The sequence below is a fragment of the Carya illinoinensis genome, chromosome 10 (genome assembly GCF_018687715.1).
Source record: "Carya illinoinensis cultivar Pawnee chromosome 10, C.illinoinensisPawnee_v1, whole genome shotgun sequence".
NCBI classification, from domain to species: domain Eukaryota; kingdom Viridiplantae; phylum Streptophyta; class Magnoliopsida; order Fagales; family Juglandaceae; genus Carya; species Carya illinoinensis.
This window is the reverse complement of record NC_056761.1, coordinates 11759709-11783792: the sequence shown is the minus strand read 5'-3', so window position 1 is coordinate 11783792 and position 24084 is coordinate 11759709. Positions and strand designations below refer to the sequence as shown.

Genomic DNA, 24084 nt, shown 5'->3' with positions numbered 1-24084 from the left:
AAATATTAAATTTTTATAAAAAATAATAATATTTTAATAATAATTTTTTTTAAAAAGTAATTGTAGATTTTTACATTCTATAATTGTTAGTAATATTATTTATGCACAAAAGGCAGGAGAGAGGAGCTCGACGAAGCATATCCACACACATCGGTCAAAAACATATTCAAATTTGAGTGGACGGCAGAGCGTCGCGGTGGTGGTAGTTTTCTTGTGGGGGTGATGCCTGAACGACTTTGCGGTGCTATTGGGCGTAGATCTAGGCTCTAGAATCCTTGCAAAAGCAAGGAAAAAAAAAATATTAAAAACAAACCAATAAAATACAATAAATTGAAGTGAAAATAGTGGATGGGGGAGAGAGAGCTCAACATGGCTCTGAGAAGGTTGGGCTGTGGAGCCCACAGGCTCCGCACAAATCCATCAAATTTTGGTATATAGGAAGAGGATGAGGAGTTTGATGGTGTTGGTTTGTACATGGTTTAGAGGAGTGGATGCAACTGATCTACCCAAACTTGACCTAAAACAATGGGAGCCATGGCCGGTGGTGTTGAGAGGAAATTGGAAATGAAGAAATTGTGGAGAAAATAATAATAATTACAAATCTTAAATAGACAAATTTTACATATAATTTTTGTAAAAAAGTACGTCAAATTAAAAAAAAAAAAATATTTTTATCATTTTTTTTATGGTGGGATCCACTTTTTTATTATTGTATAAATCATTACTCTCTTTTCCTTTTCTTCCTAATAATAACCTTTTTGGCTAGAAATCTTATAAAAAAAACTATCTTGTTGTTTTATTTATAAAATTATATTTAGAAATTTATTTATTTCTTTAACTATTATAGAATAAAGTAGAAATAAATCCCAAATTAGGATTTATTTTTAATGATATGATATAAGTATATTAATTGATTGTAAAATATTTTGGAAAATAATTGGAGGTGAATTAATTAATTTAGTTTTGCATTTCGTACGTTTACGTGGGATGGATGGGAGGAAATGCATTCGGAGGCGTATCACGGCGTAGGATAACCTTAACGACAGCGTAAGATAATCGTAACGACAGCCAATGATTTTAAAATAGAGCACAAGATTCTGTATTAGTGGAAATTTAAATACACCCGCAACACCTTTCCCTTTACATTCCCTGAAAGATATAGCGTGTGGGGGCAGCCGAGAGAATCGAACAACAGAAAGGGTGATTGAAAACAATCTCTTCAATGGCAAGCAGGAAAGCTCTGCAGTCATTGTCGCTTAGATTTTGCAGGGGAAGGAGTTTCGGTGCTGTCCCTGAAGCCAGCAAGGGTAATTCCTGCTCTCAAAAAATCATCAACTTGGAATATGAATACAGTGCGCACAAGTGAGCATCCTTTTCTCTCCTTCAATATGATTATGATTGAAGAACCTTAACTGATGTTTTGGCTTCTGGATTTTCTTATTTTCGTCTAATGCTCTCTCTCTCTCTCTCTCTGGGTTCTCGGCATGTATGTGCAGGGTCAATTGTCTAACATGGTCAAGAGTAGTGTTTTGCGTATTTACTTTTATAAGAGGGGTCGTGTTTTCTGTTCTTTTGATTCGTTTCGTTTTCCATTGTTGGTTTCCGTGCTAGTTACTACTAATTGAATTCTTGGATCTAATTGGATTTTGAGTTGAGTTGAGATGAGTCGAGTTATTTATGAATAGTAGTGAGTTGAGATGATGGAGTGAGTTTTATAGGGCCTTTAGATGTGTTTGGATGTTAAGATGAGTTTAGATGTATTTATAGAAAGTTGAAAAAGGTTGTATGTTTTGGGTATAAAAATGTATTGAGTTGAAAAAGATTGTGGATCTGTAAAGAGATGTTGAGTTGAGATGAGTTTAGTAGTTTGAGAGTTGAATATTTGGATATTAAATTCAACTTAAAATTAAACTAAACTGAGTTGATATCAGTTGAGTCTAACTTCGAAACTATAGCGTCTACTCTCTAAATCTTTTTGGATTGATTTAGACGTTGTGAACTGAGTATACATGCTATGTTGAAGTCATTAGACCAATAAGTGATTGTCTAGATATTCGATCGATCTCATGCTATGTTCCTAGAGGCATGCTCGCAAGACTTCATTAGATTCTTAAACTACAACGTGGATACAGACTGGAAACTTACTAGATTGTGTCAGCTTCTCTTGTTTCTTCACCAAACTTCCTTCTTCTGAAAAAACCCACCAAATCTTATCTTCACCACCACCTCTCTCCCTAGTTGGAGTACAATAGGTTGAAGAATGAGAAAAGGACTCCAATTACCAATCTTGTGCTGACTGAACAAAAGTGATATTAAGTTGTGGAAATTTATGTACTTTGTTTTTGGTGTGTGTTGGTTACTTCAGTAGTCTGCAGTGGAGTTATATTCTTGCTGTCTTTTTTATATAATATCCTTCTCTTGGAGTCATTTATCAAGTGTTTCTTGCTAAGTATTCTAACATTTGAAGATAAGGAGAGGACAACTGAGGAGCTTTGTATCTATTTGTTCAGCACTTTATTCCTATGGTCTCTAGCTATAGACTTTAATGGCCTAAATGTACACGAGTTTCTAGTGACTTCTATAGCCACCTAGATAGGTTTTACCGCTTGTATACCTTCTTGTGTAGTTGGGCTATGCCTATTATTATTAATACTATCGTTTACTTATAAAAAAAAAGTATTCTAAACCAAGCCGCTTTCCTGGTTCAAATGCAGTTATCACCCAGTCCCCATTGTATTTTCACAAGCAAAGGGATCATCTGTGTGGGATCCAGAGGGCAACAGATATCTGGATTTCCTTGCAGCTTACTCAGCAGTTAATCAGGTTTTTAGAATGAACTAGCTATGATATGACATATGCCAATTGAAGTTATGATTGAAATAAAATCCATCTCCAAATTTGCCTATTAAAAAAAGCCATCTCCAAAGTTGAAATCTGGAAATCTTTATAAAAATATGTAACTTATCAGATGGCATGGATCTGTCTTGCCAAAACCCGTTTAAAAAGTTGAAATACAGAATGATTCTGTTTGTCGAATCCATGAAAGTGTCATTATCCTACTTTGTATTCCAAAATCCTACTTTTATCAAATTGTTTCAAGATACTGTAGCAACTTTTCCTCCATCCCTGAATAAAATCCGAAGCTAGAGAAGGAGCTTATGAAATGTAGAAGTCCTTGAGATGAAATTTGCCTTCATGACTATTGCCTCACTTTTTATTTTTATTTTAAATTTAAAATGAGATTTTCGCTATTCAACTTCATGGCTTCAATGCCGTAGGGACATTGTCATCCGAAGATCATGGAAGCATTACAAAAGCAGACAGAAAGGCTCACCCTCAGCTCTCGAGCCTTTTACAATGATAGATTTCCAATATTTGCCGAGTGTCTGCATGACATGTTTGGCTATGACATGGTACTTCCTATGAACACAGGTGCAGAAGGTGTGGAAACAGCTCTAAAGTTGGCAAGGAAATGGGGTTACGAGAAGAAAAAAATTCCTAAAGACAAGGTAGAGTCTCGGGACAGTTATGCTTTTTGAGAAGTATCCTACTATTCTGCTTTTTGTGTTTCAAATTATTCTATGTGGAGTGAACTCTCCTTTCATCTGAAATAGGGCCACTGAGGCCTCACTCGATTGCTCATATATGCTTATTGTGATATGAACTGGTTGGTGAGTTATGTTGATGCAAATAATACATAAGAAGAACAAGTAGATGAAGCTGAGATAAAAGAGAATTTTACCACTGATGGTGATCATAGTTTCAGAAGGCAAACAGTGATGACAAAGCACAGTACTATATTAATGAATTTTAATTATGTTTGATACTTTTATTATGTTATGAAATAAGTTTGTATTACTATTAGTGAAGGAATATATTGAGTTGGAAACCTACTGTGTTTAGTGCATTCAATATCACCAAATAAAAGATTAGAAAAAAAAATATCATCAAAGAAAGAAAGAGTATGCATGGAACACCATAGGGATTCGTAAAGTCTAGTTGCAGTAATTGAATAATTGTGTGCTGCTAAGGTAGACAAATGAAAACCTCATTTATGCTTCTTAAAGTCTTTAATGGTTGGTTAAGTTTTCCCATACATGTATATCAAGCATAAGGTAAGCTCAAGTAGTGAGGCACATGTATCTTCATGGTTTTCACAATCTGAGACATGGACCCCAGTCCCCTGGGGTTTTTGGGCTGAAAGATTATGGTTCCGTGCATATTGCTTCAATCTATCCCTGAGTTGGACTATGAGGGCCTCACATATGTTTGCCAACTATGACTATGAATTTTAGTGAAAAGGATTTTTAATATGTGAGAACCACATTCTGGTCTTGGAAAAATCATTTTTTACAAAGATTTAACCCGATAACAGATACATAACACAATGTAATTGTTGAGGAAGATTATAATCGTGCTACTTAAATCTGGACATGTACATCCTTGCTCTTTTGCTTTTAATAGCTTCAGTTTTATCCTCCTCATTGCTGCCGCTGTCTTTGGTTTTTGTTTTGGAGGATGAAAACATCTTAGCGGGCTTTCTTTGTCTAATTCTAGATCCTTCACTTCTTTTACAAGTTGGATGATAAAATTCATGTTTTTATTCAATTCTGAATTTGGTAATGCTAGAGAAAGAATGTTAGAAATCTGATGTTCTATTTTATCACCTCCCTATTTCTGTTACGAATACGAACTTTATAGATCCTACTTGTGCAAGTTAAGCTTTTCTGTTTTATTTGTTATACTTGCTGCATCTATAGGCCTTGTTTGGTTTCACGGACCATCTCATTCCATCTCATCTCAACATCCAAACACCATTCAAACATAAACACTTTTCAATTTCAAAATTTTCAACTTTTAAATTTTTCATCTAATCATTACCAAATTATTACAACTTCCCCAAAATTTTAAACAAAACACAAAAAACAATTCAACTTTTTTAAATCTCAAAGCAAAAATAATATTAAAAAAAATTATATTCTAACAATATTTTAACTTTATAATATTTTTATTTAACCTTTTCTCTCTCCTTTCCCAAAACCTCATAAAACATATTAACTCAAACCATTTCACTACTATTCACAAACTATCTCACTACTATTCACATTTTTCTCATCTCATCTATGTAACCAAACGAGGCCATATGTTTATGTTAATCTCTTTTCACATCAAAATTGTTACAATCTGTGATATGATATTAAAGCCTGCTGCTATCCTTTCTCTATTTGTCAAGTTATACTTGTTAACGTATTTGCTTGCCGATGGCTACTTAAGCGTTTTCCTAAGCTTCTACTTTCTGTTATTTGTTAAGTGATCAATTATATGGATCAGTTAAGTTTATGATTTCAGATGCTTTACTCAAAGTGAGCCATGTGCAGGCTATTATTGTCTCGTGTTGTGGCTGCTTCCATGGTCGTACGTTGGCCGTTATCTCCATGAGCTGTGACAATGAAGCTACCCGTGGTTTTGGGCCATTGTTGCCTGGCCATCTTAAAGTTGATTTTGGTGATGCAGCTGCTCTTGAGAAACTATTTAAAGGTTTAAAATTCACTGAAATTTATCCTAAATTATTTATTCTTGTACTTGCTGTACTGTAGCCTTATTTGAGTTCATTTTAATATATCATCACATAGTTCACCATTTTTTAATCATTCATCCAAACAGTTTCAAAACTGGTAGATGAGAGTACACTATTTACTGCATGTTTCTGTAATTTGGTGCAGAAAATGGCGATCGAATAGCTGGATTTCTGTTTGAACCCATTCAAGGAGAGGCTGGGGTAAGTGTGCTTCGGAATTGAATATTTGATCACTATAACTATGTGGGATAAGTTAACAATGAACAGTTTATAACATTACTAGAGTGGTCTGTAATACACTATGCTGCAAGCGAATTAGAGCATCTCTACTGAAACGGGAATGCACTCTTCTCTTCATTTGAATGATACACTTAAAGAATATCTGCATAATTACTAGAATCCAATTTGTATCACATGCTCTTAGGGCCTGTTTGGGAATACCATTGTTCTTAGATATTCTTAAACTATTTCATTACCATTCACAGATATTCTTAGCACCCAAACAAGCCTTTATTGTGTGAGTTGTGTCCCCAGTTGCTATTCTCAATAAGTGACACTGGCAATGAGAGAGAGCCACTTTGTCTGAAATCTGACATGTATCCTGTACCACCTTTGTGTCAAGTTTTGTACCAAACCACACGTAATAACCATTTAATGCAGGCAAGGGCAAATAACCAACTTTACTTGGGAAGGTTTTGAGATTCTTTGTGAGTGATAGGACTTTCTTAACCAGTTTTCATGTCAAATTGATATTGGATTAGTAATTAGTTAACCTTCGTAAGTGGCTCCTTTTTTATATTCGTTTCTTGGAATGTATTGAACTATGAAAATAAAAAGCTCCCTCGTTAATACTTGGGCTATGCCTATTCTCATTAATACAATTATTTACTTATATTAAAAAAAGAGTAATGCTAGGTATGAGCCCCAAATAGACAAGCTCCGCGTAGGCCCTTTGTAAAAAAGTGGGTCCCATGAAAAAAGAATTTTTATTTTTATTTTTTTACACTTTTACGAGGTAGGGTCCACTATCTTACAAAGGCTTGCGCAGGGCTTGTCTATTTGGGTCTTGTACAAAATCATTCCCCCCCCCCCCCCAAAAAAAAAAGGCTCCCTCGTTGCATCTATAAGAAAAAGCTCTCTTTGCTTTAGCACTGCCTCTTTTTATTTTTTTTTTCTCTCTTTTAGAGGGAGGGGATGCGATGGTTGCTTTTAGCACATCTGAAATCCGCTTTTTTTCCCCATCTCTTAGTTTCCCTGAGAAAAAATATTTATATGTTGGCAGGTCATTATTCCCCCAGATGGTTATTTAAAAGCTGTCCGAGATCTATGCTCCAAATATAACATTTTAATGATTGCTGATGAGGTACAATCTGGCTTAGCACGAACAGGAAAAATGCTGGCTTGCGACTGGGAAGACGTGCGTCCAGATGTAGTGGTAAGCACGGCCCCCCTCTACTCTGCCCCCTTGCCAGATTCTTAATAGTTCAATGACTTTTTATTGGATGCGAATTGAACTTACAAAAAAAGTTTTGGATGTGAATGTAGAAATATTTCAATTAATGGTGTTTATATCCATTGTACTGTGTGCTAGTTATATCAGATGATACTTAGTTTGTATGTTGCCCTCATAGCACATTCGCTTGGTCATGGCACTCATTTTTGCCTTTTTGGGTACATTGTTATATCCTGATAACAAAGCGTATGAAGACTGGTTGTGAAACAAGTTTAATATATCACCCACAATGTTTACTCCAAATAAAATATTCTTGAGGTTTTGATGTATCACCCACAATTTGGCCTCCAAATCAAAAATTTGAAATATAAGTATGCACAAATATTTGTAGGGTTGAGATGCCGAGGCCTCCACATTTTGATATCAAAGCTCTCTACATCACTCTTTATATCTTTCTGTATGGGATTAAGAAAGTTTTTCTCTCTATTTAGAACTTGAAACCAAGATCATGTAAGAGGACTTGGAAAACAAACCCTTAAAACCTCTTTAGAACTTGGTTGTTTCCTGAAGGCCACAGTTGCCTCTGTTGGATTTGTACTCGAGGAAAATTTGACTATACATTGTCTACATGCAGAAGCTTTACATCATGATTTTTTTATTTGTTATAGATATGAATTTATAATGAATTTATTTCAATTGCACACCTAGCGATTATCTTATTATTGGATTCCATAAATAGTCACACAAGACCACTAAGGCTGTGATTGCCAACCATGCAGTACTAGAAACAAGTGAAGAGTAACTATATAGGAATTCACATTATACTTAAAATTTATCTAATATTTTCATTGTTTATTTTCCTTGCCTGATAAAACTTGTCTCCTTGCATTCTTATCATGACATGTCTTGCATGATGAATAGATGTCATTATTTGAGTAAATTATTTGTTGTATAAGTTAATTTTGAGATATATAGAACAAAACTTGCAGCCGAAATTCACAAATTCTTTTTTCTTATGCTTGGGATCCACTTTTTTTAGCCAACTTTATGATCATTTATACTGCTCCAATATACCATACATAAAATGATTTAGTTTTCCTGCTCGTGGCTGTCTTATTAAGATACTTGGAAAGGCACTGGGTGGTGGGGTGATACCTGTAAGTGCAGTGCTTGCAGACAAAGATGTGATGCTTTGTATCCAACCCGGAGAGCATGGAAGGTTTGCATTTACAACTTGTATTTTATTCCTGTGCCCCCTATTTTATGTAATCAACCTTTAATTACTAACATAATCTATCTTGATCTGGGGGATCTTGCCTCCAAAACCCGTTTTAATATTTTCATTCAGAAATTATCTTTTTGTTATCAGTAAACATTTTCATTCAGAAATTATTACCAAGACATGACCCCATTGTCATATGGATAATCTTTTGATAGAAGGTATATGAATAGATAATGTTATATTGCATATAATAGGCTAAGATGAAGATATTGCACCCAAACACAAACTCTTTTTTTGATAATTAATCAAGTTTATTGATCTTCAAAATTAGCCATAGCCTGAGTACATAGGTGGTGTACAAGTGAGAAATGCCTAATTAGTAATTACAGCCTACGAACAAAAAAAAAAAAAAGATGCATACAAGTCACTAAAATTACCCCCATCTAATACAATAGTCTTAGCCCAAGTAACACAGTTTGAAAAAATGAGTCTCTAATCACCTCCAATGATTTTTCACTATTTTTGAAACATCTTCCATTCCTCTCATTCCATATACACCACATAAGACATAAGGGCACCATCTTCCAAACATCTGCTACTTGACAATTTCCCCGTGTTTTTCTCCAACAAGCCAATACGTCCACCACCTTTTTGGGCATCACCCAAGCAATGTCCAGCCTTAAGAAGACTTCATCCCAAAGAGCCTTCGCCACATCGCAATGGAGAAGAAGATGGTCCATCGATTCACTATTCCTTTTGCACATGAAGCACCAATCCATTATGAAGAAACCACGCTTCCTCAGCTTGTCTATGGTCAAAATTTTACCATAAGAGGTCAGCCAACCGAAGAAAGCAACTTTTAGGGGCACTTTGCTCTTCCAAGGGAAATTCTGAGAAAAGTGGGTAGACATAGCCATATATAAAGAATTAACTGAAAATTTCTTGTTCCCGGGGTGTGTCCTCAACAGTTTGTCCTCCACGCCATGTTCCAAATTCACATAAACTACTACCAACAGTACGATGGTGTGTCCAGGTCTAGGCAGATGTTAATCTCGTTTGGATTGGACAAGCAGTATAGATCCTTTTTCTATTTTGATTTTTTTTCCAATTAATTCAGGTTGTGGTTCAGCTTGTAAAATTGTATACATAGACTAATAGAGTTTCGTAGAACAGATTACCTAGCAGAAGAGACATCATCTCGGATTTTAGGTGTGACGCCCCAAATCCCACGTACGGATACATGGAAATCGAGACATCGGGATGATGACAACACAGGTCACCACCCTGTCGCCAAGTGCCAAGTGTGTGTACATGGAACAAGTGTGCAAATAAAAACACGCAGCGGATAACAAAAGTCTTATAACTAAGTACCAGAATTTTTTTTTGTTTAATACAAACCCGATTAAAACATACAAAATAAAATATTACAAGCCTCACATATCGTTTCAAACCAAACTACAAGGCATAAAACTCTGAATCAATACTCCGGTGGAGCCGCCTCCTCGGGCTCAGCCTCTTCCTCCTCCTCGACCTCTGCATCAAAATCTACGGTACCAAAATGGTGCCGCAGGTAAGTAAAGATCCAAACGCCACAAGATAAAAACATATTAAACTCAAACAATATGCATGAAAGAATGCCAAATGCACATATTTTATAAATCCACATTTTTCCATGCATGCCAAAAATCCCATTTGGCGCCAAAAACATATTACTTTCCAACTCAGGCCAAAAATCTCATTTGGCCCAAATCCAACTCAATTCAATATCCAATTAATCCGAATGCACCATGATCTCCCCTAGGAGTCATCCGCACACCATGGCTCCCATCGTCACACCACGAGTAACGACCATGCGTGTGACTTCGTAACGAGTGATGCCCAGTTCCGCCCCCCGCGCGTACGTACGTAGCCAAGCATCCTCTAGCCCTCGCCAGCAAAGGGCCACGGAGTCGGTGCGAGAGCGTTACCATCCCGCCTGCTCCCATTGTCGCCCAGCGACAACTCAGAGGACGTCACTCAGTATATTACGCTCCCAAGTGACCAGAGGAGCTCCACCGAGATAATACCCCATCTCGGCTTGGGGTCGTGATACACACGTACCCGAAAATCCATTTACACAAATAAAATCAGTTTTTCTTAATTTAATAAATGCACATGAATGCATTATACAATGCACACCTCAAAATACAAATCATCCAACCAATCACAATATCAACAATAACAAACAACTCCGTCCTCAATCCATCCGACCCCCGACTCCTCGGACTCAGTCTGGAATTAACCAACCAATTAATGAATTTATTGTAAAAGTAATAATATATTTAAATCTAAAATAGAGTTTGGAAAATACTTACAGCGCTATATGATAATTTTCGAAGGATCACGGCGTTGCAAACGGCGGAGAAAAAGCAACGTAACAGTGTAAAATACATTGTGGCCATGGGTTGTAAAATACCCACTTTTGAACGGGGACAAACTAAGACTTGAAATTGATAGGGAATGGCCTAGAGATGTTTATGAAGCTAATGGAAGTGAGTTTTGGCCGTGGGTGGCGGTGGAAGCGGAAAAAGGGCAAATCGGAGTTGAACTCGTGGGAGTTGCTCCGGCAACAGATTAGGGCCGGAAATGGGTGGTTTAGGATGGCAAGATGTAGGTGGTGAAAAGATGGTGGCCGGAGGTGGAGCGACGGCGGCGGAAATGCACAAAAACCGTGCGGCTTAGATGGGCTCTCGGCGGCAAACGGCGGCTCGGATGGAGGTGCGATTTGGTGGGGTGGTTCACCGGCCGGAGGGGGAAGTTTCTGGGTGGGTGGTGTCGGCCATGTCGCCGGCGAGCGGAGGTTCTGGGCTGAGAAGTTGGACGGCGACAGTGATGAGAGAGAGAGAGCACGTCGCGCGGAGAAGGAATGGGAAAGAAAGAAAGAAAAAGAAGAAAAAGAAAAGAAGGAAAGGAAAAAGAAAAGGAAAAGAGAGAAAGAAAAAGAGAAAAGAAAAAGAAAAGATGAGGAAAAGAAATGAGGTCCAATCCTCACCTCCGGAGTCCAAAAACTGATCTGACGAAAACAAATTTAAAAACTATAAAACGACTAAAATAATTTAAACACCACATCAAACTAAAATAAATCCAATTAAAATACAATAATTTAAAATAAAAAAACTAATATATTAATTAAATTAAAATACTCCTAGTGAAAATACACGTAAAAACGGGGTATCACATTAGATCAAGTGTACCAACCTTCGATCTGCTACCAACCTTTGATCTGTGGCACTCACATTCAAACAGTCATTGTCTAGAGTCCAAGGTGACATGATTTACCTATTTCCTTTGTTCTTGGAAGGACGGGTGAAGTTGGAATACTAATTTCATTCAGCCTAGCCTGTATTTGGAACCATTTATTTTTCTTCAAACATGGCTGCAACTTGACATTCTTATCAAGTCGAGCTCATGTTACCATTTATTGGAGTCTATTGAAGAAGTTGAATATGGCAATGTACCTTAGTCTATTCACTTGGTTCTTGCAGGCATCTTCTGCTTTAAGTATATGGAAATCCAATTGAGATGGCTGATAAAGTAGTATAGTGAGGAGCCATGACCATAAACTAGTTCTTTGGAAAACGTTTCACATAGTGGGCATCTTTTACTTCTCAATTTTCTTTTTGTCTCTTTTATATTACAATATTTGCCATTCTGTTCTATTAAACAGTTTTTATTTCTGTTTCACAAAAAGAAAAAGAAGAAAAAAAACATTGACTTGGAAAGAGTTGTCCGTTTAGGTGACTGTTCAAAGTTTATTTTTCCTAAAATTACTATAAGCTATCATTACAATTCCTCTTCTTTTCAATATTTTGTTGTCTTTCATTTAAGTCTGCTACTGTCATTACAATTGCTTCTTCTTTTTGCAATATGTTCACTTTCATTTAATTCTGCTACTCTATTGACATTGCTGTTGGGATTTATCGCATGAGAGTTCACATCTCTTTTGTCTGTTACATTCTCAGTACCTTTGGTGGTAATCCATTGGCCAGTGCAGTTGCTATTGCCTCACTAAACGTGATCAAAGATGAGCAACTTGCTGAGAGGTATCAAATCCACTGTCTATTGTTGTATCATTGAGATCATATAAAGCTAATTGGATAAGAAAAGCTAAGTCAATGGCTTCATGGCAGAAAGTTTTTGCTTTTCTGATTACAATGGTTTGGGCATTCAGAAGGTATCAAGGTTTGGAGGGGGAAAAAGACTATTAGTCAAGACCTGATTTTGTGGTTATCAGTACTTAGGAAAAAACTGCCAAATTTATGTTTGTGCTAATGATGCATTGCAATGATTAATGGGGTTTACTACACTTGTCACTTCTGTAAATTATATTCATCCCGAGATTCGTTGTTTTAAAGTCTCTAACATGCATTTAGAAGGGCAGCCAATCCCAGTGAAGTACAAATCCTCCCAAACTTGTCTGTAGCCCAAGGCGAGCATACAGAACAGGTGGCCCTGTTACTCTACTATATATAATTGAAAGCTGAATCATTTTTTGACATTATAGTTGCCAACTTTTTGTTTATTCCTATAAATTATAGGCTCATCATCATCAAATGAAGTAAAGTATGTGAATGCATGGAGGAGAAAGTTAACATAATTTACGACTAAGTGTCTGGTGCAAAAGTAATGGTTATAAACTGGTACCAGGGTACCAGACCATGTTGGCCTCAAAACCTGAACTTAAACTGCCCCAGAACACCAACCTGCCTCTAAACAAGTAAAAGGCAGCCTGACCCTATCCCATTAGGGGCATGGCCTTGGAACCGTTACCATCCCTAGTTCATAGCAATGGTGGATTTTCAGCATGAAGTGTTTGTTTACTGGATTTCACCAATATTATATTTTGGAATAACTCTTGGTTTTACTCTGTTCATCAACCTATTTGATTTTTTCCCTTTTAACTAGAGTCCAAAGGTTTTGGTAGAGCCCTGTCCTGCCAACTCGATTGGATTAGAAAGTGGGGTTTTTTGTCTCTAGAATAAATTTTGTTTTTCCCCATTTGATGTGTATATATTGTCTTTATATTATTTGATTCTATAGATCTGCCAAGCTGGGAGAGGAGCTAAGGCAACAGCTACTTAAGATTCAGCAGCAATATCCAAACTACATAAAAGAAGTTAGAGGAAGGGGTTTGTTCAATGCTCTGGAGCTCAACAGCAAGAGTCTCTTCCCAATTTCTGCATATGATATCTGCCTAAAGTTGAAGGAGAGAGGAGTTCTTGCTAAGCCTACCCATGATACTATCATCCGATTAACTCCTCCACTCTCAATAAGGTAAGGAAGCTTGCTTGGTGCATATTCAACATCTTTATGTGGTTGAAACTAATCATTTTTACTAGTTTTCCAATGGTTTCGTAATTTTTTTCTCACATTTTTTACATAATTATGACTGGGAAAACAAGGTTGGTAAGTGAGGGGACTTTTGGATGCCTGAGTCCCAGACGCCAAAAAGAAATTACGATAGACTGAATAACTGTATTTTTGTAATTATATGACTTGCATTATATGATTATATGTGCATTCTCAGTTTGGATGAGCTCCAAGAAGGCTCAAAGGCACTTTGTGATGTTCTGGAACTTGATCTACCAAAGATGCAGAAAGCAAAGCCAGCGCATGTCTCCTCAATTAGTTCTAACATATGTGACCGTTGCGGGCGAGACTTGTATGGTTCTCCAGACAAAGATATCTGAGAAATATGTAATATCAGAAATGTTTGTCGTGCATATCTATCACATGGATTTTCTGAACTCCATTTCCAGTTTTTTAAATATTTTTCAAGTAGTATTTAGACATCATGATATCTCATCTCAATCTGGAGGATGTTTTTGGTCAATTCATCAAATATAACTATATGATGAAGGAATATTATAAACATATCAGCACAGTCTAATTATTTTCACTTCTTTATTTTTTGAGATTTTTCCAATTTATACTGTATTTGTAGTTGAGTTTTTGATTGAAGCATAAGCTATCCATAAATGTTGGTGCAGATACTTGACAACAAACTAACCTGAGCGTGTAGGTCCAGAGACTAGATACCGAACAGAAGTGAAACATATATGAGTTTGAACGTTTTAGATGTTTCCCATTTAGTATATAGAATTTGGGGAAGTGTCTTAGCAGAACTATGGAAAATGAAGTTCATAACTAGAGCTGCCATACATAGAGACCTAGCTTATTGAGTATATGTTGTGCTTTTTTCAAAGCATGGGCTGGAATGGAGCAAGGCATGTGTACTGGTCCTGGTCGGTCTGATTGGAACATTTATCATGATACCATAAATGTGCACATAATTTAGTGTAATCAAGGAAGATAAATTCAGGATAAAGAATAGCATCACTTTTCTCGTGTGGATATTGATCCACACGTTTATTTTTCTTTATATATATATATGTGTGTGTGTGTGTGTGTGTATTCCCTTTTTACAAGAATAAAAGGGGTAAACTAACATTTAGATTCGGAATATCTGATTTACTATGGCATCATTGTTTTTTTTGTTCTATTTGATCTCGTATATACTGCTTTTCTGACTAATATTGTTCTTTGTTAAAGGAGACATGGAATAGATTCAATAATGCTAGAATTTTGGTGGATATTGAATGCTGCCTCTTTTTAGGATATTGAACTTTAGGAAAGATAGGTTATGTTAAACCCTGAGAGATTCGGGAGCCTTTTAAAATGAGACATGGTCTAGACATTTTGCACTAACCTTAGCTGGATATATTATATAATGCAACTAATTGCTGCAAAAGTGTGAACTTTTTTCTGATTATTTTATTGAATTGAATTTTTCACTTTGCATTCAGTAAACATCAGATGGACCTAGTAAGCGTATCTGCTCATATTATACTCAAAATACTATTTTATGCATAGATAGTCAACTATTATAAAAATAATTCTACTTTTTCTTGTATAAAATATAGAAAATATGTAGGCTTAATAGCATTCGAAGAAAATGTTAACGAAGGTGGGCCCTCAATTCTGGAAATGGGAATTTGTTGAGACCAGGAGTTTAGGACATGTATAAAGAACATAGCAGGGTAAGGAATGGAGACTCTACAAACTCAAAAGCTCATATTTTGTCCAGGTATCATCAATTAGGGCACAAAGTGTTGGACTCTACAGACTAGATGAAACAGATAAGAAAATTTCCATATGTTGGCATGATTGTGTGTACCTATGGTAGACAAAATCTTCTGTATGTTTTACTTAAAGGTGGAACGGTAGTTGTTTTCAAAGAGTTTATCTATTGATTTGTGGACTAATCATTACCAGAATGGGTGCTATTATTTTTATAGGCATTTTCTGCATGCACATGTGCATGTGGGTGGCAGGTAAGGTCGGCCTGTTTGTGTATGATCTTCCTCTAATGATGTCGCCAGTTTCTGTGCTAAATAAAACGAAAATAAAAAGTAGAATGATTTCTCTGCAGCAGTGAGGTGTCTGCATGTGGACGATCTGAGGGTGTTTTGATTACTTGGTTCTATAGAAGAGTGTTTTAAAATGAGCTTATGGACACAGCATGTAAATCTCGTTACATTAAATGTTATTCATTGGTAATGTGAATTACCCAAATATACAATGCATAGATCAACATGTTTTGTCTATCGCCTTCCGAATTATAAAAAGTATCTGATTCAGAAGATTATAGAAAATCTTGATCGGAATTTCTTTATAATTGGTTTGTTGACAAGGAGAAGTATCCCACTTTTTATGCCCTGACTAGAATATCCAGTACTTGCAGCAGCAGTATAAGATCTTGGTTTTGGAAAGTTATGGGCAGCTATCAAAAGTGTACTTATGCAGGCAGGTGCATCAGACAAAAGGTATGTGTTCTTTTAAGTTATAGGGATTGATTGCTTAGCATTCCAAGAAGTGTTTGATTCATTTTTTAGTCATAGCTCCTCCACATCACTTATACGCCAAAATTTCACAAAGTTAGATGAAGCAGCTTGTCCAAGAAACACAGAAAGCTCACCAACATGTGGTTGGAGGGTCAAAACTAGAATTAAGTTTGGTAGTTCCAATTGATTGATTACCCAATAAACTTGTGTTTTCAAGGAGATGCTTCCATAAAGAGATATTAGTTTAATACCATTTTTGATGAACTTAACACTTTGTTTTATCCCCAGCATTAGCTAAACTAATTAACAACATTGGAAAAGGTGGATTTTGGGGACAATCCGACAAGTACTTTGACCAACTTTATAATTTTCTATCTTTTCTCTTTTATTTTTTTAATGAAAGGAGGACGACATCTCCACATTTATTAAAAAAACCCTCAGGTGGAGGAATCGCCATAATTATGATTTTCTATCTGCTCACACTAATTACTAACAACATTTGGCCTTTAATCTCTCTTTGATTTTGTTTTTTGTATTTTTTTTTTTGTCCTTTTTCTAGAGAGAAGATTTCTTAATCTTTATATATATATGTATGTATGTATGTATGTATATTTAGGTGTATGTATATATTTATCAATATACGCATGAGCTTTAATTGAGTCAAGCTAACGAGTTGACTCGGACATAAACGAGTCTTAGTCTAATCCAGTCGAGTTTAGTCAGGTATGTGTCATTTATTAATCGAGCGGATGTATATTTTCACAGTCGAGCTTCTTCTTTTTTCACGAGTCGATTTTGATTTGAGTTTAGCCGAACGAGTACCGAGTGGGCTATTGAACAAATTGGTTCATTTACAGCCCTAATCTTTATATATCATGCACAAAGAAAGGTACCACTGATCTCGACCAAAATGATAATATTTTTATCATTCTAAAGTATTGTCTATCATTGTAATTATCTTATTAATTACAATGATCTACCCTCAATGATAATATCTGATTAATTACTATGCTAGATAACAAGAAGAAGAACCATCAATTAAATCGTATCATACAAATATCAAAGACTAGAAAGGTTAGGTGCAGCCTATGTATCATTGAGGGTAGATCTTTCTTCATAGAACCTATGGAGGAAATTGCACTTATAGTTTTAGATGCCTTATACAAGTCTGTCACTATCAATTTTGGGTACCACAAGTAATTACTCAATCATGTTAATATGAACCCTATTCTTAAGAAAAATTCCTGTCCCCTCCACCCCCACCCCATCTTACTCCATCCGAAAAATATCTCCTCTCAAATTTGGACAAGTAGAGGATGTGAAATGAATCTTACAGTAGTTATTATTTTTGTGTAAACTTTTCGTTCAACAAATTCTGTGAAACTCATTTTATGCGTTTATTTATTTCTCATTTTAAGTAAAATGTTAAGGGAGTCTTAATCCCCACCGAAAAAAACAGAAGATAAATAAATAAAAGATAGAAATGTAAATGTTTGCATGGTTAAAAGGAAACAAAGGAAATCCCAAGAAGTTCATCAAATTATGTTGGAGATATGTTTGAGTTGCTTGAGGGTTTTCCCAATGAAATCCCAAGAAGTTCGTCAATTTTGAAAGGTGTGCTTTGAACTTCAAAAAAGAGAAGGAATCTCACAAAAACTTAAATGTTAATTAATTTCCTACTTACCAAAGAAAACAAAATTGTCCATTTTCTTTATAGCAAAAACATCTCTCTACTAGGCTTTTCTTTTTTTATAGTAATGCTACAAACTATACTTCTATTTCACTTTTATTTCATTATATAAAATGTGACACATTTCATCACCATCAGATCACCATTATATAAAACGTGACACTTATTATTATTATTTTTTTTTATCTAAACTCTTGATCTCTAAGTGTGAAATCATTTTAGAATACTCTAACAATCTCTTAAGCGATGTAGAAGTACAATCTCGAGAAATGGACATGAAATCCAACTGATGAGAAGTTCACTTTATTTGAATTTAGCATATCTAATAAGCCTCAACTAATATAGAAAAATACATTATTATTATTGTTGTTGAACAAAACCACATTACATGAGCTGAGAGACAACTTTTGCCTTGCCTGTTTTAGAAATAGCTTCAACCAGTAAAACTTTGACCTTGAATTAACAAACAGATGCCTTATCCTCCAATTTCTTCTCCATTCTTGCTTGACATGATCTCCTAAACGGACCAGCTAATGAAACACGTTAACAAAGCATGCAAAATGACTGTTATCTTGAGCCATATACATTCTAAAATGCAACAACAAAGAATTTCCACAGAAATGCAGCCAACTCTCCAAAGAATAACGCATCATGATCTACATTAGGGTGTCACACAACAACAATATTTAGAATTAGCCAAAGAAACATGAAGCTCATGTGGAATTCTGAATAAAAAAAGGCACACCTTTGCTCAAGATAACTCATCACCCCCAAGAAAAGTCAGCAACCACTTTAGAAACCTTTTTACACTTTTTCCTAGTATTCAACGCAAAGAAAATTTGTGGGCAGCTAGACAACATGGGTTTGATGATCATGAGCACAAACTTTCCCCGGCCTTGAGTTAACATGATGAACGCCCTAGACTTTCATCAACCCAATTTCCTGTTGACTTTCAGCACCTAAGAGTGTCTAGCATTGCGACATTTGATTTATTCATAGGAACTGGAAAACCTAGATATATAGATTCATTGGAAAATCTGCCTCCCTAAGACCAGTAGTAATCAGCACAAGAGATGATCTAGCTTCTAGAGGTCTTCAAAAAGCCTGTACCCAACTCAGAATGGTCATTGGACAAGGGTGGGAGCCGCACAGCTGCTTTAGTTGTCTCTCTAACAAGTTAAATTAATGCCAATACATAGCGTGGACCATACATATGGTCGTAATCTGATCTTCAACAATGCAATGGACATCTCATTTTCCTACTTTTGGATCTCAAGTTTTCATTTTACATCATGCCCAGAAGATAACAAGGGAGGGGACCACTCCTTGGGAGCCCCAACCTAAGGAGTAGGCTAGTAGCACAGACCTTTTGATTTTGGGTCTTTACAATTTGATCATTTCTCTTCTCCAAAATTACGCTTGATTCTAATTTATTAATTAGAGAATTGGTTGTGTTTTTCTTATTTTCAAAAAAATTGTATATCTCAAGTGCTTCACGGATATAGATAGCAATAAATGTTGTATGATCCACTTTATATATCTATCTCTCTCTTATTTTAGGCCCTCATGTTCGAATAAAAACTTATGCAGGACGTGATCTTCATTCTCTATCAAAAAGTCATGCCATCTGTTAGGAAAAAATATATGAAAATAACCCATGTTCTTTGGTCGGAGTATGAAATGAAATAAAGTTGAATATAACTTGCTTGAAAGAGCTCATGCATAGGTAAGGTACAAAAGAAAGGCCAGCTCTTGCTCGATCGGATGTGTTATATACGGGCAATCCCAAATTGCGTTCAGGAGCCGCAATTTTAATTGCATCTTCACGATGCTTTTATTATCGCATGCATGCTAAAAATTTATTTTCTAACTTAAATATAAGCAAAATTAACCCCAAAAAAAGCATGGAAAGAAGAAAAGAATTCTAGATGCATTATGAATGCATCGTAATTAAGTTATTTTATTCTCAAACTGATGTGTAGAAATTACCATTCACTCAAATTATGTCATGTAAACACTTTAATAAGTATGCGCGCTCTACATAATTATAGAATTTTTAATTAATTACAAAAGATTTGACATACAAAGGAAAGAAGAAAAAGTTATAAAGTAAAAAATCCAAATGATCTAATATTTATGGATACAATCTATTATAATTCTTCTTTTATGGACATAAATATGGTGGATGTAACATCATTCACCTCCTAATTCATTATGGACATGAATAATACTAAGTGGGTATCGCATGAGGAATTTAAGATATAATTATGCTGTCTAAAAAGTTTTTTTTTATTAGACAACATATCTATCTTTCCCATTTCCACTAACAGGTAGGCCCAGGTCACCATACAACATTTCCCAAAAGGAGGGACCATGGAGTTACATTGCCCATTATCATATTGGACAAAGGACATGGGTTACTTTACAATCATATGCACAATTGGGTGACAATTAGCAAGCAAGCACAAACATCATGTTGGTTGATCATTGTTCCTTATTCTCATGAAACTTCAAAGTTTAATTTGTCATTTCTTTCCTAGCAATGCAATCATAGTTTCTGGCTTAACCTACAGCATCATGGCTTTGATTCCTTCCTCCTTGCCCATTGTGCGTGTGTAATGCATACGACACTGTCTCTAAAGGCCTCACGTTGTGGTAGGGTCTATATATAGTTTCTCTTCCATTTGGTATGGGGATATCCTTTCACTTTCTCATTACAAAGTTCAAAAGCACCTTTCTAACTTTTAATTTAAGTTCCTTATGCCTGACAAGTTGATAATATGATAAGAACAGATCTTTTGCATGATCAAGAAAATTGACTACTCTCTAGACATGCTTGAGACGTCTTGATCAAGCAAACTTGCCCGGGTTTGATTCGGCAATGTCTTGTAATCAAATTGTGCTAGTAATTGAAGTAGGAGCTTACTTCTCTTGTAATTGTTAACACCTTCTCAAGCAAATTAGGGGAAGAAATATTCAATCTGAATACTTGTCACACAATGCAGTAGAATGAGCATTAGATAAACCTCTAGTGAAGAGGTTAGCAGGTTGATTGACAATAATTATAAATGGCCTGAGGGGTATCATTTACTAGCTTTCATAGTCAATCCAAGGTAGACAAGGTCTCCAGCCACATGAAGGAAGGGTCTATTGTAGAGTAGGCCAAGTCCTTTGTTGCCATTAGCTATATAGATCATGGCCGGGGAGACTTCCTTCACATAAGCACATTGGCTATGTCACAAAGTATCCTCCACCACCCTCCCCCTCTCCCTAAACTTGGGTGGGAAAGTGTGCATGAGGAGGAATGTGCCTCTTTTCCTCTTTTTTGGTAATCTCTTATCTAGTAAGTACTACATTATGTTCGAAAGTAAACCACAAGAACTAAATAATAATTCTCATATTTTTATTTACTATCAAATTCTATCTAAAAGCTAGAGACTAGTGAATTTGCCTTAGAAAGAAAGGGGGAAAAAATTTAAACTTGAAGGTTTTAGTACTGTAGCATTGTTTACCGAACTCCAAACCACCCTAACAAAGAAGTGAAAGAAGAGAATTGAACATCTATTTGCAATTGAGTGATTGTTGAGCTGTTATCTCTACTACATCAAGTGGGCCAAGATTGGTTGAATGTGACAAGTCTTAGGCTATGTTTGGACACTTACGATGAGAAGAGATAAGATAAGATGATTTTAAAAGTCTTCATAATTTCATTTTCAAATATCATTCAAATACAAAATGCTTTTCAATTTCATTATTTTCAAATTTCTAATCATTATCATCGTCTAATAATTATCTAATTATTATAACTTTTTCAAATTTTCAAACAAAACACAAAAAATAACACAACATTAATTTTAAATTTCAAAACAAAAATAATATTAAAAAATTATACTCAAATAATATTTTAACTTTATAATATTTTATTCAACTTTTTCTCTATTGTTTCTCAAAATTCAATAAAATACTTTAATACCATTCACAGAATCTTCTCTCATCTCAAAAGTGATTAGATAATTTTGAGCATTATTCAGCCTACTCCCTCCTCGGTGTGCAATCTGTGTAAAAAAATCTAGCATTATAGGAGAAAATAGCCAAGATTAAAAGGAATATTTTTACAATGATGAAAATCTTAAAGGGCTTTTATATTTTCTTATCTGTAGTTTTTTTAAATCATTTTCCTCTCCCATTCCCTTTCTACTTTTGATGGAAGACTTTATTTGATCTTTTGACTTTTTAACTTGAGAAATTCTTCTCATCAGTTGGTTTAGTGATTTCACACTTCATACTCTACGTAGCAAATTGGGTTCACCAACAGAAAAAATCAATTCAATCTTCTCTCTTGCCTGATGCCCTCTCCTCCTTTTTGTGAACTTTCTTCTCCTCCTCTACTCAGAGTGCTTCAGCTGCCCATGTACAAAGCCAGCAACCTTCATCTCCTCGTGCAACTGCTATCTCGTAATTACCAATCTTCTGTGTTCCTCTCTTGTAAGTCTTTACTCATCTCTCTCATTTCTCTATGATTCTAGGGCAAAACCCTACACGCTCATTTCTCACTTCCTCCTACTCTCCTCTCTCCCTCTTTACTCTATCTCTTTGTTTCTCTGTGATTCTAGGGCAAATACAAAATATTGTTTGAGTTCAAGGGGTACCGGGTTCAAATCTTCGGAAGAGAACCCGTCTCGAAGTCCATATCTACGCCACATCACAATACTTTTCCATCCAAAGAACCTCTATTCAAATTGTTTCTACAATGATTTTTGGTTTGTCATGACAAGTGATTGTGTATTTTTTTTTTTTTGTGTCAGTGATTGTGTTTTTTGTTCCATTGTTAGGGTTACAAAAAATGATATTGTGTAGATGTAACAACTTCAAAGTCAAAGAAGTTGTTAATGCTCCTCAAACATAGATGTTGCTAGTTGGAGATCATCTCAAAATATTGTACCCGTCATATAGATTTTTGATAAAAATTTAATGCCATGTGTTATTACTTTCTATGTTGTAGCAACAAATTCAGTGAAAAATTAAATAAATAAACCAGACCCTAGAAAGGGATTGACTGGCATTTCATGTAGCTCTTGCCATGAGTGTAGCAACCATGGTAGCATAGCAATTTTCTCTCAAGTGTTTAATTATCACTTGCAGTCTGGCTCTTTCACTGATATATAATCTCTTTTAGTTTTCCACACTTAAGGCAATACCATATATATAATAATAATATATTCTAAAATAACAAGACACATAATGACATAATGTAACATGAAGGAGGACAAGGGAGTCTTGGCCATCTTTTTCCTAGCCCTCTTCACCTGGACATTTTTACAGTTGACATATATTCATCAAATTTTTTTTTTACAGTTGACATATTTAAATCCTGGTGTTTGGAGTCTTTGGATCATCTTGTAGTCACATATACCAAGGCGTGCAACTACAATATCTCCCTTCTCTTAAAAATGGTTCTCGCAGCATGGTTTTTCATTGAAAAATATGGGTTCAACTCTATTAATTGTTAGGGTAATTTCTCCAATTGTTTTCATTTCATTTTTCTGAATTCATGAGCTGCTTGATGGGCTCATTCTTCCCCACCATACCTTTGTAATTAATCACACTTTATTTTATTATAATGTGTACAGACTAAGTTACATTCAATACAAGGCATATAACAAAAAGCAAAAAGGGCAATAGAACAAAAAAAGGGGGGGAGGGGGGTTAATCAAGCCCATGTTCAGTTGATAAACCAAGGAAAAGGATGCCCAGATATTATTTTTTATGCAAGATAACAAAAGAGTTTACAGTAGTATGATTGAGAATACACAGTACATGATGGTACTTTGTGATTGATTACCACACATGACATATTATAATTAAAGCATCTTTTTATTCATCTTTTAATTTTGTCTCTTTGATTTCAAGTCCAAATTAAAGCAACTTAATATTTCATAGAAAAAGCCGGAATCATTCATTCCTCTCAAGTGTGTATTTTTTGTTTAGGTGGATGTACTTCATTTGCTAGAGTAGATCATTCGTAAAAGAGAAAATATAGTTTAGAAGATGTGGAATGACGTATTGTTGTGCGAGTATGAAGTTCAGAAAAGGAAAGATAAAGTGAAAGAGAGATCTTTAAAAGGAAAATCGAAAATTATTGTGTCTGTACTAAGTTATATCAATTATAATAGTTTTTGCTTAGTTCGGATAAATTGTAACATGCTGGATAAGGTCTAGATGGTTTTTGTATGGATCAAATGTAATGGTAAAACTTAT

The 24084-nt window shown here is 35.4% G+C and overlaps 1 protein-coding gene and 1 long non-coding RNA gene across 2 annotated transcripts; one reads left to right on the top strand and one right to left on the bottom strand.

Annotated features, from left to right (window-relative positions):
- The first annotated feature begins 1044 nt into the window (after window positions 1-1044).
- LOC122278826 (ornithine aminotransferase, mitochondrial-like) lies at window positions 1045-14199 on the top strand. The gene is made up of 10 exons (XM_043089032.1): window positions 1045-1362; window positions 2715-2823; window positions 3279-3509; window positions 5379-5538; window positions 5724-5779; window positions 6861-7013; window positions 8153-8250; window positions 12255-12335; window positions 13333-13566; window positions 13820-14199. Exons 1-10 carry the CDS (start codon window positions 1223-1225, stop codon window positions 13980-13982), a joined length of 1425 nt encoding a protein of 474 aa, XP_042944966.1. The 5' UTR covers window positions 1045-1222; the 3' UTR covers window positions 13983-14199.
- Window positions 14200-18166: 3967 nt separating this feature from the next.
- Window positions 18167-18927, bottom strand: LOC122278829. Its single transcript, XR_006229351.1, has 2 exons — window positions 18572-18927; window positions 18167-18482 (listed from the first exon to the last, which is right to left on the bottom strand). It is a non-coding gene; the product is annotated as an uncharacterized LOC122278829 (long non-coding RNA).
- Window positions 18928-24084: the final 5157 nt, after the last annotated feature.

Coding starts and splice junctions, on each gene's coding strand:
- LOC122278826 (XM_043089032.1), top strand. CDS start 1,223: ATGGCAAGCAGGAAAGCTCTGCAGTCATTGTCGCTTAGATTTTGCAGG. Junction 3,510..5,378: donor AAAAAATTCCTAAAGACAAG/GTAGAGTCTCGG, acceptor AGCCATGTGCAG/GCTATTATTGTCTCGTGTTG. Junction 5,780..6,860: donor CCATTCAAGGAGAGGCTGGG/GTAAGTGTGCTT, acceptor ATATGTTGGCAG/GTCATTATTCCCCCAGATGG.